Source organism: Sander vitreus, chromosome 20, assembly GCF_031162955.1.
Source record: "Sander vitreus isolate 19-12246 chromosome 20, sanVit1, whole genome shotgun sequence".
Classification (NCBI taxonomy): domain Eukaryota; kingdom Metazoa; phylum Chordata; class Actinopteri; order Perciformes; family Percidae; genus Sander; species Sander vitreus.
In genome coordinates this window covers 14,910,064-14,923,093 of record NC_135874.1, presented here as the reverse complement: position 1 = coordinate 14,923,093, position 13,030 = coordinate 14,910,064, and the positions used below count along the sequence as shown (strand labels likewise).

At 37.2% G+C, this 13,030-nt stretch overlaps 1 protein-coding gene across 1 annotated transcript; it reads right to left on the bottom strand.

Annotated features, from left to right (window-relative positions):
* Positions 1-579: 579 nt before the first annotated feature.
* ivd (isovaleryl-CoA dehydrogenase) lies at positions 580-12,425 on the bottom strand. The gene is made up of 12 exons (XM_078277811.1): positions 12,154-12,425; positions 11,230-11,319; positions 10,969-11,020; positions 10,693-10,862; positions 10,502-10,595; positions 9,464-9,594; positions 9,121-9,217; positions 8,178-8,271; positions 6,671-6,752; positions 5,527-5,631; positions 3,387-3,459; positions 580-1,169 (listed from the first exon to the last, which is right to left on the bottom strand). The coding sequence occupies exons 1-12, from the start codon at positions 12,283-12,285 to the stop codon at positions 1,036-1,038; spliced, it is 1,254 nt and encodes a 417-aa protein (XP_078133937.1). The 5' UTR covers positions 12,286-12,425; the 3' UTR covers positions 580-1,035.
* Positions 12,426-13,030: the final 605 nt, after the last annotated feature.

The following is a 13,030-nucleotide window of genomic DNA, read 5'->3' as shown; positions in this document are numbered from 1 at the left end:
CTTCCTAAATGTAATGCATCAATAATGATAAAAACACTCAGCATAATTACCACTTTCACTGTTGTTACTGCAGCACATTGTGCTGCTTGTACTTTTAATTATATAGTGCAGTATAATAACTTTTACTTAAGTAAATATGTTTTGAATTAATCTTCCACAGCTGAAAGATTCCAAAAAATATTAAAGTCACTTTCTCAATCAATTCCAGAAAGTGTCTGTGATAACACCACATGTTAAAGGCTGGGTTATTTTCTACATTTATGAATCACTGATTTTTAGGATATATTCTTATAAAATATATTTTAATCTAGTTTCTTACTAACATCTCATTCCCGTCACCACTGTGTTAGAGATAGTAATGTCTTGTTTCCTGTAAAAGGGAAAATCCACCCTGAAACATGTATTATTCAAAAGCACTGGGATGGTTCATCATTGTCTGAACTACTGTCTCCCCGTTGGTTTTTCTAGAAACAAGGAGCTCTGTTCAGCGGCTGCACACGAATTACAGACACATGTAGGTTTTCTTAGTTTTCTGTTTTTCTAAATGCAATGCTTCAGTAAAATTGACACAAACTCAAGTCCAGAAATAAAACATTTCTTTTATTCATGGCAAACAAAACTACATTAATCTTTTCACACTGTACATCTACAATTTGTCCTTTGGAGAAAATCTTTAGGAGGGTTTCTCCAGTCGGACTGTACAGACAGTGGACACTGGAATGTTGGCTCCCAAAAATGGACAATTTTTTTTCTAATGCTAATTCTCTACAACAGAATACTCTGACATTAGCTGTTTTTTTCCCCTTATTGATCAGAAACAGTAATCAGTTTGCATTGAAATCATGAATCAGCCCATATTATGCTTTGTAAATGAATTTAAATACAGTGTGACAATGATTCTGAAACGTGTGGTAATCCAACATCCTAACAGCATCAACAATTCCAACAGTGTAAGGCCCTGGGTGGGAGTAATTGTGTTCATCCACAGCAAACCACTTTGTACAGTCTTTAGCGATTGCCATTTCTCAGTGTGGATTATTTGTACAAGGAGTTGAAGGATCGTCCAATAATCAGCCGCCGAATTTCACTTGTGCCTGCGCCGATTTCATACAGCTTTGCATCACGCAAGAATCGCCCCATGGGGTAGTCGTTGATGTAGCCATTCCCACCTGTTGACAAGTGGCACATAGATTCAAGTTGGTGTGCAGTAACGCAGCGGGTTGCTTTAAGAGTTAAAGCACATACTGCAGAAATAAAATGTGCACTAAATGAGTCCCTGAGCTCTTAACATCTTTGTCAGTAGCTACTGATAAAACTTGCATTTCATGCTGATAACTCAAGCAATGTGTACTATGCACCTGAAGTATAGTTGTAGTATGTAGTATATGATGTAGTATAAAATATGAGGAAAAAAAAACATTCACACTTGATTAACTTGACATGGTCATTTGTTTGCATAATGACGCCATTCTGTGTACAAAATACTACACAATCAAAGCCTTTAGTGGGAAAAACAAGGCGATAATATTTCATGTGCACTCCGTTTCATCAAAGCTTGGTGTGAGCTGAAAATGGCAACAGGCAATATCACATGAACACAAAGAGGTAAATTCTAGAAAGCACCTCATGACTGTTAAACATTCTCATTAAAAATGAAGCTTATGAAAAGGAGTTCAATCAGGAAGACCGCTCCATTCTTTCTCCTCTATACCTCAATTCATCACTTCCGTTCAGCCACACCTCTTGGCTTTTATCCATCCATCTATCTATACACACACACACATATATATATATATATATATATATATATATATATATATATATATATATATATATATATATCACACACACACACATATATACATACACATAATATATATATATACATATATAATATATACATATATACATATATAATATATACATATATACATATACACATATATATATATACATACATATACAATATATACACATATATATATATATACATATACAATATATACACATATATATATACATATACAATATATACACATATATATATATACATATACATATACACATATATATATATACTATATATATATATATATATATATATATATATATATATATATATATATATATATCACATATATATATATACTATATATATATATATATATATATATATATATATATATATATATTATTACATATACACATATATATATATACTATATACTATATATATATATATATATATATATATATATATACTATATACTATATATATATATATATATATATATATATATATATATATATATATATATATATATATATATATATATATATATATATATCACACAATATATATATTTTATTTATTTGGGCTTTGACTCCGAACTTCGCTATTCGAATATTTAAAAAAAAATACCGATATTCAAACGAATATTAGGCAGCCCTTAATATTCAAACCTGTTATGGGCATTGTCTTTTTTGTAAATGTGTTTGCTTGTAAACGTTTTCAATTCAGATTCCGAGGCTTTTTCACGCATTTCAAAATGTAACTCTCGTTCGGCCGCGGCTTGGTAGCGTTGCATTTCCCCCCGACTCATTTCCTGGTTCTCCTTCTCCATAAACAACGTAAAATCAAGGAGAGGGTTAAGTTCTCCTGCTGCAGATTTCCCAGCGTGGTCAGAAAACACAGGGGAGACGATTTGTTTCTCTCATTATGACTCTAGAGTCGCTACTCGCTCTGAAGCTACCGCTAATCACCGTCACTCTCTCACTCTAACACACACTCCCCACACACACACACACACACACACACACACACACGCGGCTCAACGACCAGCGCAAAAGTAGAAACATCAGACCACTTACGTAGGCTACGGTGAAATATCCGAACTTCCTGTTGAAAGCATACGTTTGTGTTTTATCCAGGGTCTGACTTTTCATTAAAAAAAAATTGTTGTGGCAGTGTGTTTTTCTAAATATTCTTAAATATAGAAATATTTTATATTTTTATGAAATATATATATATATAAGTTTAAAATCAAAGAGGTAACTTCCTCCATATTCACACTATGCAGTCGAGTAAGCCTCCTCTCTCTTATCATCACTGCAGCCGTTCACTGGTCAGCTTGCCATTGAGCTGCACCTCCTCAATGATTTCCAACATCAAACCACCTTCACACCAACAACTAGACCCCATCCTTAGGAGGTTAATAAACTCATCATAATGATCAGAATCTAATTTCTATGTTACATCAGAAACATTTTTTTGTCCATAAAATAGATTCTCCTCCTGACTGAAATAACTTAATTCCTACTTGACAGTACTGTATAGATTTTATTTTAAGGTTTTCATTTGAGCCACTCAGTTTCTTGGCACTTACCCAAACACTGAATGCCATCCAAAGCAACCTGAGTGGCATTCTCTGCAGCATACAGGATCACTCCAGCACAGTCCTGCAATGACAACACAAGTCAACGCCACTGTGTGCAGCGGTGGGGGAAAAAAATTACAATTTAACAGCAATTTAAAAAAAGAGTAAAATAGGACGCTGGCTTGGGGAGTGACAACAGAATTAGGGCTGAAACGATTCCTCGAATAACTCGATTACAAAAAATCCTCGATGCAAAATGATTTGCCTCAAAGCTTCGTTAAATCAATGTTACCAACGTTGTATTGTTGACGGTGTTTCCACACGGATCATTATTATTGTCGCACACCAGACGCTGCTCAGTCTGCTGGCGACACATGCCAGAGTGTAAATAGTGCGGGGCTAAGGAGAAGAGACAGGCTGGAGAAAATGACAGAAAGTGTCCAAAGTTTGGAATCGGTTCAAACGTAATTAAAACGAGAACTCTGGACAGTGTGTCTACTGAAAAACCGAACTAGCTTACCACAATAATAGCACGACGTTAATGCTTCAGCATCAACAGAAAACATTTCTCATCCATTCCACGAAGCGGACCTGACAAAAGTAAATCACGGAGTTGTATGGACGATGAAACTACACCAAACACAACAACTACCAAAAACAAAGACAAGAAAATACGTAGCAGTGACCACAATTTGCTCTAAAGAGCCGACTTGTTGACTATCCCTTCGGAGAAACAGCTGATTGTTGCGCACCATTTGTTCTCACTCTCTCTCTCTTCACGGAGAAACAGCTGATCAACGATCTACTAGCATAAGTGTAACAGAGCTGTGTGACATTGTAATTAAATATATAAATACAAATAGGTTTAGTATAACTAATATTTACATATAGGACTATATACAGATCAGTCTCAGGATGAAACTTGTAGTTCTGAAAGTTAAGTTGCACAACTTAAGGTCATATTTATGTATGTTTAATGTATGCCTTAGTGTGAGGTTGATGTCATTTCAGAAAATGTAATATGGCACTTAAATGCACTTCATATGTTTAGTTTTTGGAGAGATGATATTGTAAGCAATGAAGGCAAAACAAATGTTGCTTTTTCCAAAAATGTAACCAAACTATTGTTTATTATTGCTCTTCAATAAAACAAAAGTATTTCTTATCCGATTACTCAATTCATCGATGGAATAATCGGTAGAATACTCAGCTGCAGCCCTAAACATAATTAAACATATTTCATTCTTCATAGGGTTCCATCATGTTAAGTCTGAGGCATTTGTTTTACGTTTTTATGCAAAATAGAATCAATTTAACAATACTTAACCACAATATGAAAAGTCAAACACATAACTACCATCTAGCACTATGACATTTTATAGGTCACTGACAAGATTTCTTTTCCCAAAACTCTTCAAATCATTTTCTGAAATTACAAACAGTTTTGGAAGTTTTGACAGCTCGGAAAAGCCAGCTCAAAATTTTGCAAATGGTATGCAGTAAGTTGGCATTAAACCCGTTAAACACACCATTTCAAAGATGTATTTAACACCGTTTAAGGAGATCAATTTAGATAATTAAAAATTGCTTTTAAATCAATGCATTAATGCAATGCAACATTGCAACGCAATATTAAAAATACCTAGAATTACTGGCTTGCCGTTTTATGCCTCCGCCAACCAGTCAATTTGCAGTTTACATCCATGACTGTCCACACTCATATAATATACTGTATGTAGTGAAGGCTTTGAAGGAATTTAATAAAAAAGGTATGCAAAGGTAGGTAAAAGGTGTATTTTGAAATAATTAGCATAATAATTCTTGAGTTATGGCCAAAGCGTGTTTTATGGAGGTCACAGTGACCTTGACCACCAAATTCTGACCCGTTTATCCTTGAGTCCAAGTGCACGTTTGGGCCAAATCTGAAGAAATTCCCTTCACAAGAGTAGGATGGACAACCCAAAAACATTGTTGTAAGTTGTAGAAAGAAAAATTCACACACATGCATTGATATATGGTCCAAATGCACTTAAAATAAAAAAAAATAAAAATAGTAAAACCTTTGAAGCAAACTTTAAATAATCGTTTTCTAAACAGGGTGCAACAGGAGTAGATATAAAAAAAAATAAATAAAAAAAAATGCTCTCACCATTGAACTGAAGTGTCCTTTGTCACAAGCCCGGGCGACGTTGTACACATACTGCCGACAGGAGCTCAGCCTGGTGTACATGTCAGCCATCTTGCCTTGCATTAGCTGCAAACAGATTAACATAAAGCATTATGGTAATTTCACTCAAGTCAACTTACAGTTTTAAGTTCTATAGCTGCCAGCTTCACACCAAAAGGCATTTCATTTTACAAAGCATATACACTCACCCAAAGGATTATTAGGAACACCATACTAATACTGTGTTTGACCCTATCCTATCAATATGGGCCAACATTTCTAAAGAATGCTTCCAGCACCTTGTTGAATCAATGACACAAAGAATTAAGGCAGTTCTGAAGGCTAAAGGGATCCACCACACCATTCCACCACCACCAGCCTGCACAGTGGTAACAAGGCATGACGGATCCATGTTCTCATTCTGTTTACACCAAATTCTGACTCTACCATCTGAATGTCTCAACGAGACTCATCAGACCAGGCAACATTTTTCCAGTCTTCAACTGTCCAATTTTGGTGAGCTCATGCAAATTGTAGCCTCATTTTCCTATTTTTAGTGGAGATGAGTGGTACCCGGTGGGGCCTTCTGCTGGTGTAGCCCATCCGCCTCAAGGTTGTGCGTGTTGTGGCTTCACAAATGCTTTGCAGCATACCTCGGTTGCACGAGTGGTTATTTGAGTCAAAGTTGATCTTCTATCAGCTTGAATCACTCGGCCCATTCTCCTCTGACCTCTAGCATCAACAAGGCATTTTCGCCCACAGGACTGCTGCATCCTGCACGTTTTTCCTTTTTCAGACCATTCTTTGTAATCCCTAGAAAAGGTTGTGTGTGAAAATCCCAGTAACTGAGCAGATTGTGAAATACTCAGACCAGCCCGTCTGGCACCAACAACAAAGTTGCTCAAAGGTCCTTTCTTCACCTTTTCTGACATTCAGTTTGGCATTCAGGAGATTGTCTAGACCTGGACCACACCCCTAAATGTATTGAAGCAGCTGCCATGTGATTGGTTGATTAGATAATTTCATTAACGTGAAATTTAACAGGTGTTCCTAATAAACCTTTAGGTGAGTGTATACAGTGACTTTTCAAACACTACTTGTATAAAGTGAAGACTGAAGGTCAAACCTGAAAGTGTCCAATCTTTTGTCCAAAAGCTTCTCTGATGTGCAGGTAGGGAACAGCATAGTCCAAAACAGCCTGCATGATGCTGAAAAGTAATGCTAATGTTTAAGACTGCTGAACATTTTAAACAAGTCTCATATAATAGGATATTTATATTTAAGGCTCACATAATGGAAATTGCAGGATGCCAAAAACAAGAAAACAGGGTTTCTGCAGGTTTCACCAAGTCAAATTTAAGACTTTTGAAGACCATTTTCATTATTCAATGAGCATTAGAGGTAGTGTTACATGGACATAGGAAAATTAAGACCCGTTTAAAATGATGTAAGACCTAAAACACAATACTTCCGCAAATGTAAGACTTTTTAAAAGCCTAAAATTTTGATTTTGAAATGTTAGACTTTTTAAGACCCAGTGGAAACCCTAAAAAAAAAAAGTGAACATTCATTTTGATGTCCGTCATGTAGTTTCCTTGGATTTAGTCTTCTAAGTTGATCATTATTTGAATGTCAGCGGTGTGAGTTTGTCCAGCAATCATGCTGTTGATCAAGTTTATGTGAACATCTTTAAAATCTACATTTTACATAAAAGGAACATCTTTTCTGTTGCCAATATGAAACATTGTATTTGATAAGCACTTGGAACAAAGCAATAATGTTTTATTTCTCACTTTATAAACATTTCTAAGCATTCCAGAAATAATAGGTGACAATGTTAACACTGTTTTTACCATTGTAGATAAATGTAAACTTACATATGCAAACTAAATGGGTCACTAGTTTTTGTTTTGGATGCAAGCAAGCCACAAAGTCTGGCCAAGAGACCTCAAAAAACCCAAAGCAGAGTTATGAGATACAATATATTTGCTGCAATGCTGATTTATATACTGTACTTTGCTATATATTATCCTATATTTAATATGTATTAAATGTTACACTATACTCCTATACTAATATGTAAAAACTGATACGATATGTGATATTCTATGTTATATTGCTGTATTACTATGTCTACTACTATATCACATTTCACCTTGTACTACATCTTAGATGCCATACTATATTATACTGTACTATATTATATTAATGTCTTATACAGTTTATATTTCTATTATAATTATTGATTAATACAGACAAAGACTTTGTATCATTCATTACTTCATCATATTATACATTAGTCCGTTTACATATACTGGACTTGCTGAGTCTGTCACTGTCACTTGTAATGTTTGTCTTTGATCTTTTAGAGTATCTATTCTTATTTTAGTTTTATATACCTTTTATTTTCTTTATTCATTCATCTGTATTTATTTCTGTCCTTGTGCTGCTACAACAAAACCACCACCACATTTCCCCTCTGGGGATCAATAAAGGCTTATCTTATATTCAAAACCAAAGGTCAGATTAATAAGCAATTATTTAGGGTAATAAATATGAGTGAATAAGTGCACTACAGCACTGAGCACCATGCAAAACAGTTTAATTCAAGCTTATTTCTGATATGAACTTACCCAATAGGGCCTGATGAAAGCACCAGCCTCTCCAGATCTAAGCCGCTCATCATCACATAAACACCTTTGTTCAACGGACCAAGGACGTTCTCCTCTACAAAAAAAGAAAATCTCAATCAGATAATCAGATTTGGCTCAAAGAAATGAGCCAAGAACAAATGATCTATGGAGTGTCCTGCTTTACACAAGTGCACGTAAATGCACATTAGTGGGTGACAATTTTTATGGGCTCCCGTGGGTCACGGTTTTCCTGCGGTACGCAAGTCAATTTCACTGTTGGTAACGTAATAGGGACAGAATCGAGCATAGAAATCAACGGGAGCGGGACGAAGCCGGAGATTAAATTAAAAAATGACGCTGGCAATGTGGTGAGTGCGCCCAAAGATTGCGAGGCATTTTGTTTAGAAAAGAGAACCACTTACTGCTCAACAAACTAGCTAGCTACTGCCTCCCGCAGAGTAGCTTATCAGAGCAAGACAAAGCAGCTGCCCTGTTCACAAGCCAATCAATCATCAGCGACTACACCGAGAGTCGGCAAAATGGATTCTGGAAAGAAGCTGTTGCAAGTGTCATCGAAGGACCCCTCAATCTATTTTCAGGAGCTGTGAGAAGATCTCCGTTAGGAATTACATGATGAAATTGCCTAGGCCTGCAGGTAATGCATATATAGTATAGCCTAAATTTCCGAGGCAACCTCATTTGACCGCGATTAACCAAACATGCTACAGGGGGGCAACAGAGTCTGATAACTTTAGACAACATAGGGAACGAAACGGGAGCGGGATGGGATTTGGGAATCTCTCTCTCTGGATTTTGCATGGATTTATTTATTTTTTGGTGGGGGGAGCAGTCACGTGATCGGGATATGACGGGAGTATTTTTGTGGGCTCGGGATGGGATGGGAGCGACAATTGATTCCCGTGTCACTCTCTAATGCACACACCTGGTATTTTGCAGTCTTCAAAGATAAGCTCGCAGGTATTGGAGCCCCTCATGCCCAGTTTGTCTAGCTTCTGCGCCGTGGAGAATCCAGGCATTCCCTACAAAACACACACGTGTGCAAAAACTCATTTTAGTTACTATGATTCATGCTAGTTTTGCATAATTTGGTATTATGGTAATACACTGTTATTTCCCATGTTTTGGGATCAATAAAAATCCCTCTCTATCTAATTAATTCAAATGCAATACCCAGAACAGACCGAAACATGTAAACACACCACGTCCCGAAGCCATAAGTAAATCCTGAGACCGAGAAGAATAGGTCTCTATTCGACTGGATTTACCTTTTCAACAACGAAAGATGTGATGCCTCTTTGATGGGCCTCGGGATCTGTCTTTGCATAAACAATAAGGACATCAGCATCTGGCCCATTTGTGATCCAAAACTTGTTGCCATTCAGAACATAGTAGTCACCTGCAGAAAAATACAAAGTCAAAATAGAGATGAAGTGGAACTAAAACAGAGTCAAACTGCAGAAATAAGATTTTAAAACCATTTCTCTGGATCCATGGTCAAATCTTAAAATGGTATTCAAAGGTTAAGAGAGAGATGGTGTGAGTGCAGAACTGCGATTGTGGTTAGTTAATTGTTATGCTGCTGTGCAATATGTTATTTCTCTGCTGATATGGTATATTAGTATCTCATTCAGACCGACGGACACAGAGCCTCGTTTATGACTCTGGCCTCTAATTGCGATAAAGTTTAGGGAAGCGGCTGAACGCTGCTCTTCATCGCAGCATGCAGACACTACACTTTATGATAGTTTATTAGCTGAGGGAATAAAGCTCCAAAAAACAGCCTAAATAGTTTACTCTTATCAGGCTATTTAGCTTGTCAGAGAGGTGATGTGAGATGACATGGCGTTAACGTATACATAGGATACACTGTCTGTCAGAGGATAAGTCTGTAAACAGGTTTTAACTTTTCACCTTGCTGCCATCTTGACTAAAATCTGGCCATCCCGCACACATATGCCACCTTGCTGAGTAAGAGTACCTTGGCAAATGCAATATTTAATGTGAAAAGGGTTAAATTAATGATCAGCAGCAGAGCAACCACAGCATATCTAGCAATATTCAGATGGCAGGCCTATACTGTAAACATGCATGAGTAGAAATATATGAACTAAAAGATAAGATGTCAGGTGCTGCAGAAGCACAAGGCCAGAAATAAGTGCGAAAAAAAGAAATAAACTAGAAAAATAACTAGAAGTATATAAACTACAAATATGAATAAAAGATTGTGAAGACAATACAAGAGAAGTATAGAAAAAGCACAATATAGAATGACTTAAAGTAACACTAATGCACGGGTGTCCTACCTTGCTTCTTGGCTTTGAGTTTCATAGCTACAACATCAGAGCCGGCATTGGGCTCACTCATGGCCAGAGCTCCTACATGCTCTCCTGTCATTAACTGGCAACAGGAAAGACCGTGATGAAGAATTTAATCCATCTTAGTTTGTAGTTTTGTGTGTCTTTTAAGCAGTTGTGTAAAGTACTTTGGTCCTGACCTTTGGCAAGTACTTCTCCTTCTGTTTCTCGTTGCCGTGGCGTACCATCTGGTTGACACAGAGGTTAGAGTGGGCACCGTAACTGAGAGCAATGGCTGCTGACACTCGTGACATTTCCTCCATCACAATGACATGATCGAGGTAGCCCAATCCCGTGCCCCCATACTCCACTGAAAAGAGATGTAGCGAGTAAATAAAAACGAGAAGACCAGTTTCCTATAAGTAGCTGTAATGCAACTACTTCTAAATATAGAATTTTTTCTCCAGCTGTCTTACCTGGAGCAGTGATCCCAAGGAGTCCCATCTCCCCCATGTCTTTCCAAAAATCCTGATGGAGAGACGACGCAAAATGTAACCACAACAGAAATCTTGCTCTAGTTTTGATGGCAAATTTACATGCGGAAATACACAACTCCCATATGAGACACAGCACAGCAGGGGTGTGGATCATATTCACGACAATGCTACCACTTTCTGAACTATTTAACTCAATCAGGGAACTACGGGTATGGTGCACAATGGAACTTTTCAACTCACCCGCATTCCTGGAAATTCATTTGTCTTGTCGATCTCATCAGCTTGAGGTGCAAGCTTTTCTGCACAGAATTTACGAACTGTCTGCCTGAGCTGTGCAAAAGACATGACACAAACAACATACTTTAAAATAACCCACTCATATATGTCATTATTTTATTAAAAGCACTGAAAAATGAGCAGATTGATTCATTTGATTGCATGGCAGACTGAGATATAGATATAGAAGTGTGCTGTTTGAGTTACAGGTGAATGTGCTAATATATTTCATAATAATGCAGAAATCTGCTAACTTGACTTTACAGGTATATTCAATTTCATAATACCCAGAATTAGAGGACAGACACTTTCACCCAATCAAATCCTTTATATAAACCCCACCCCTGTCCTCCTCCCAGTGTCCAGGCTCTCTCACTTGGTCCAAAGTAATTGACCAGCTGTCACCTTGCGTTTAGTTGATACATTTTTGAGTAGAAATCATGTCAATGTTGAATGAGCCTTTCACCCCTTACCTAACTTTCCATTATGATGACTTGAAGTTAGCTGGCAGCGTTGTAGCTAGCAGGGCTAATTGTGGTAAATCAAGCTGGTTACGCTTAAAAAGCTGCCTCATTGTGAAGCTATTAGTGCCACTTGTTTAGTAATTAAATAAGAGCAAACTAAATTAATCTAGACTGACACTAGGTAACTTTGGCTGTCAAGTGCGAAACAACTGTTTGCTAGATGGTTAGCTTAGCTGGGTTGGCTAATATCAAGGTCTCGTTATGTCATCACAACATGTGCACAGCGCCCTAAATAACGTCTTATTTTTTCCGTAAAATGTATTAAACCATACTGTACTTTAGCTTTGTTTAATAAGACTGTTTGTTTTTACAGCCAGCTGTTGTCTGCGCAGATAAGTGAACATTATCCTGCTCTTTAGCTAACCTGTATCTGGTCGTCGGTGAGTCCGTTCACCACATCGTCCACCGGGATGGAAGCTCCGGCACATCCTCTCCTTGCCACCGCGGGGATGGACAATCTGGAGCCGAGGCGTAGAGCGTTTCTGACGGCCAACATGGTCTTGCTTGCAGACCGACAGGTTAAAGTAAAGAAATGAACCAAAAGACGACACGCTCTCACCTTGAGATAGCTGCCCCTCAGCAGAGACAAGTTTGAGAGGTCTCACTCTGTCACTATTTTCCAGTACCACAAACGTCTTCTTCGTTTTGTTTAAATGGCGGGTGGCAACTAGCTTGGAGCATTACCGCCACCCAGAGGGTGGACCAGAGTTCCCTATTTCCCAAATATTTTTTAAACTAGAACTTAATTAATAAAACTCTTAATGAATCCAGCTTTTTTAAAACAAAACAAAAACAAGGCTTTATATTTTCCTTCTTCAATGCTAAATAAAATCTCAATATTGAATACTCCAACCCCGCACTTCTTCAGTTCCTTCTTTGGTTTCTTCTTTTCACATAACCCTGTAGGATGTTTCCCCATTGAGTGCATTATTTTATTTCACCACGTGTGCCCTAATTTCAATCTTCATATGATACTTTGTTCTCTGGAATGTTACCCTATTGATCTCAGCCTCCCACTTTTTGCTTTTTTTTTGTATAGGTGACGTCCTTTGTTTCCTTAATCCCAAAAGCTTTTGCTAAACAGTGATGATATTTCTCCTTATTACAGTTTTTAGCTAAACCTTTATTGAAAGCTAGCATACCTACATTCTGTCCTGTCTCAGAGCTTATTTAGCTATAGAGAATCCGCCATTTAATACCCCTCGATTCCCCTGTGAGCTGGGATCTACATAAACCTGACT

What these genes read in the sequence shown, in the direction of transcription:
- ivd (XM_078277811.1), bottom strand. Translation starts at nt 12,285, where the DNA reads ATGTTGGCCGTCAGAAACGCTCTACGCCTCGGCTCCAGATTGTCCATC. An exon ending in TCACCGACGACCAGATACAG is followed by an intron (nt 11,320 to 12,153) that starts GTTAGCTAAAGA and finishes TCTTTTGCACAG; the next exon opens with CTCAGGCAGACAGTTCGTAA. An exon ending in AGGAGAAGTACTTGCCAAAG is followed by an intron (nt 10,596 to 10,692) that starts GTCAGGACCAAA and finishes TCCTGTTGCCAG; the next exon opens with TTAATGACAGGAGAGCATGT.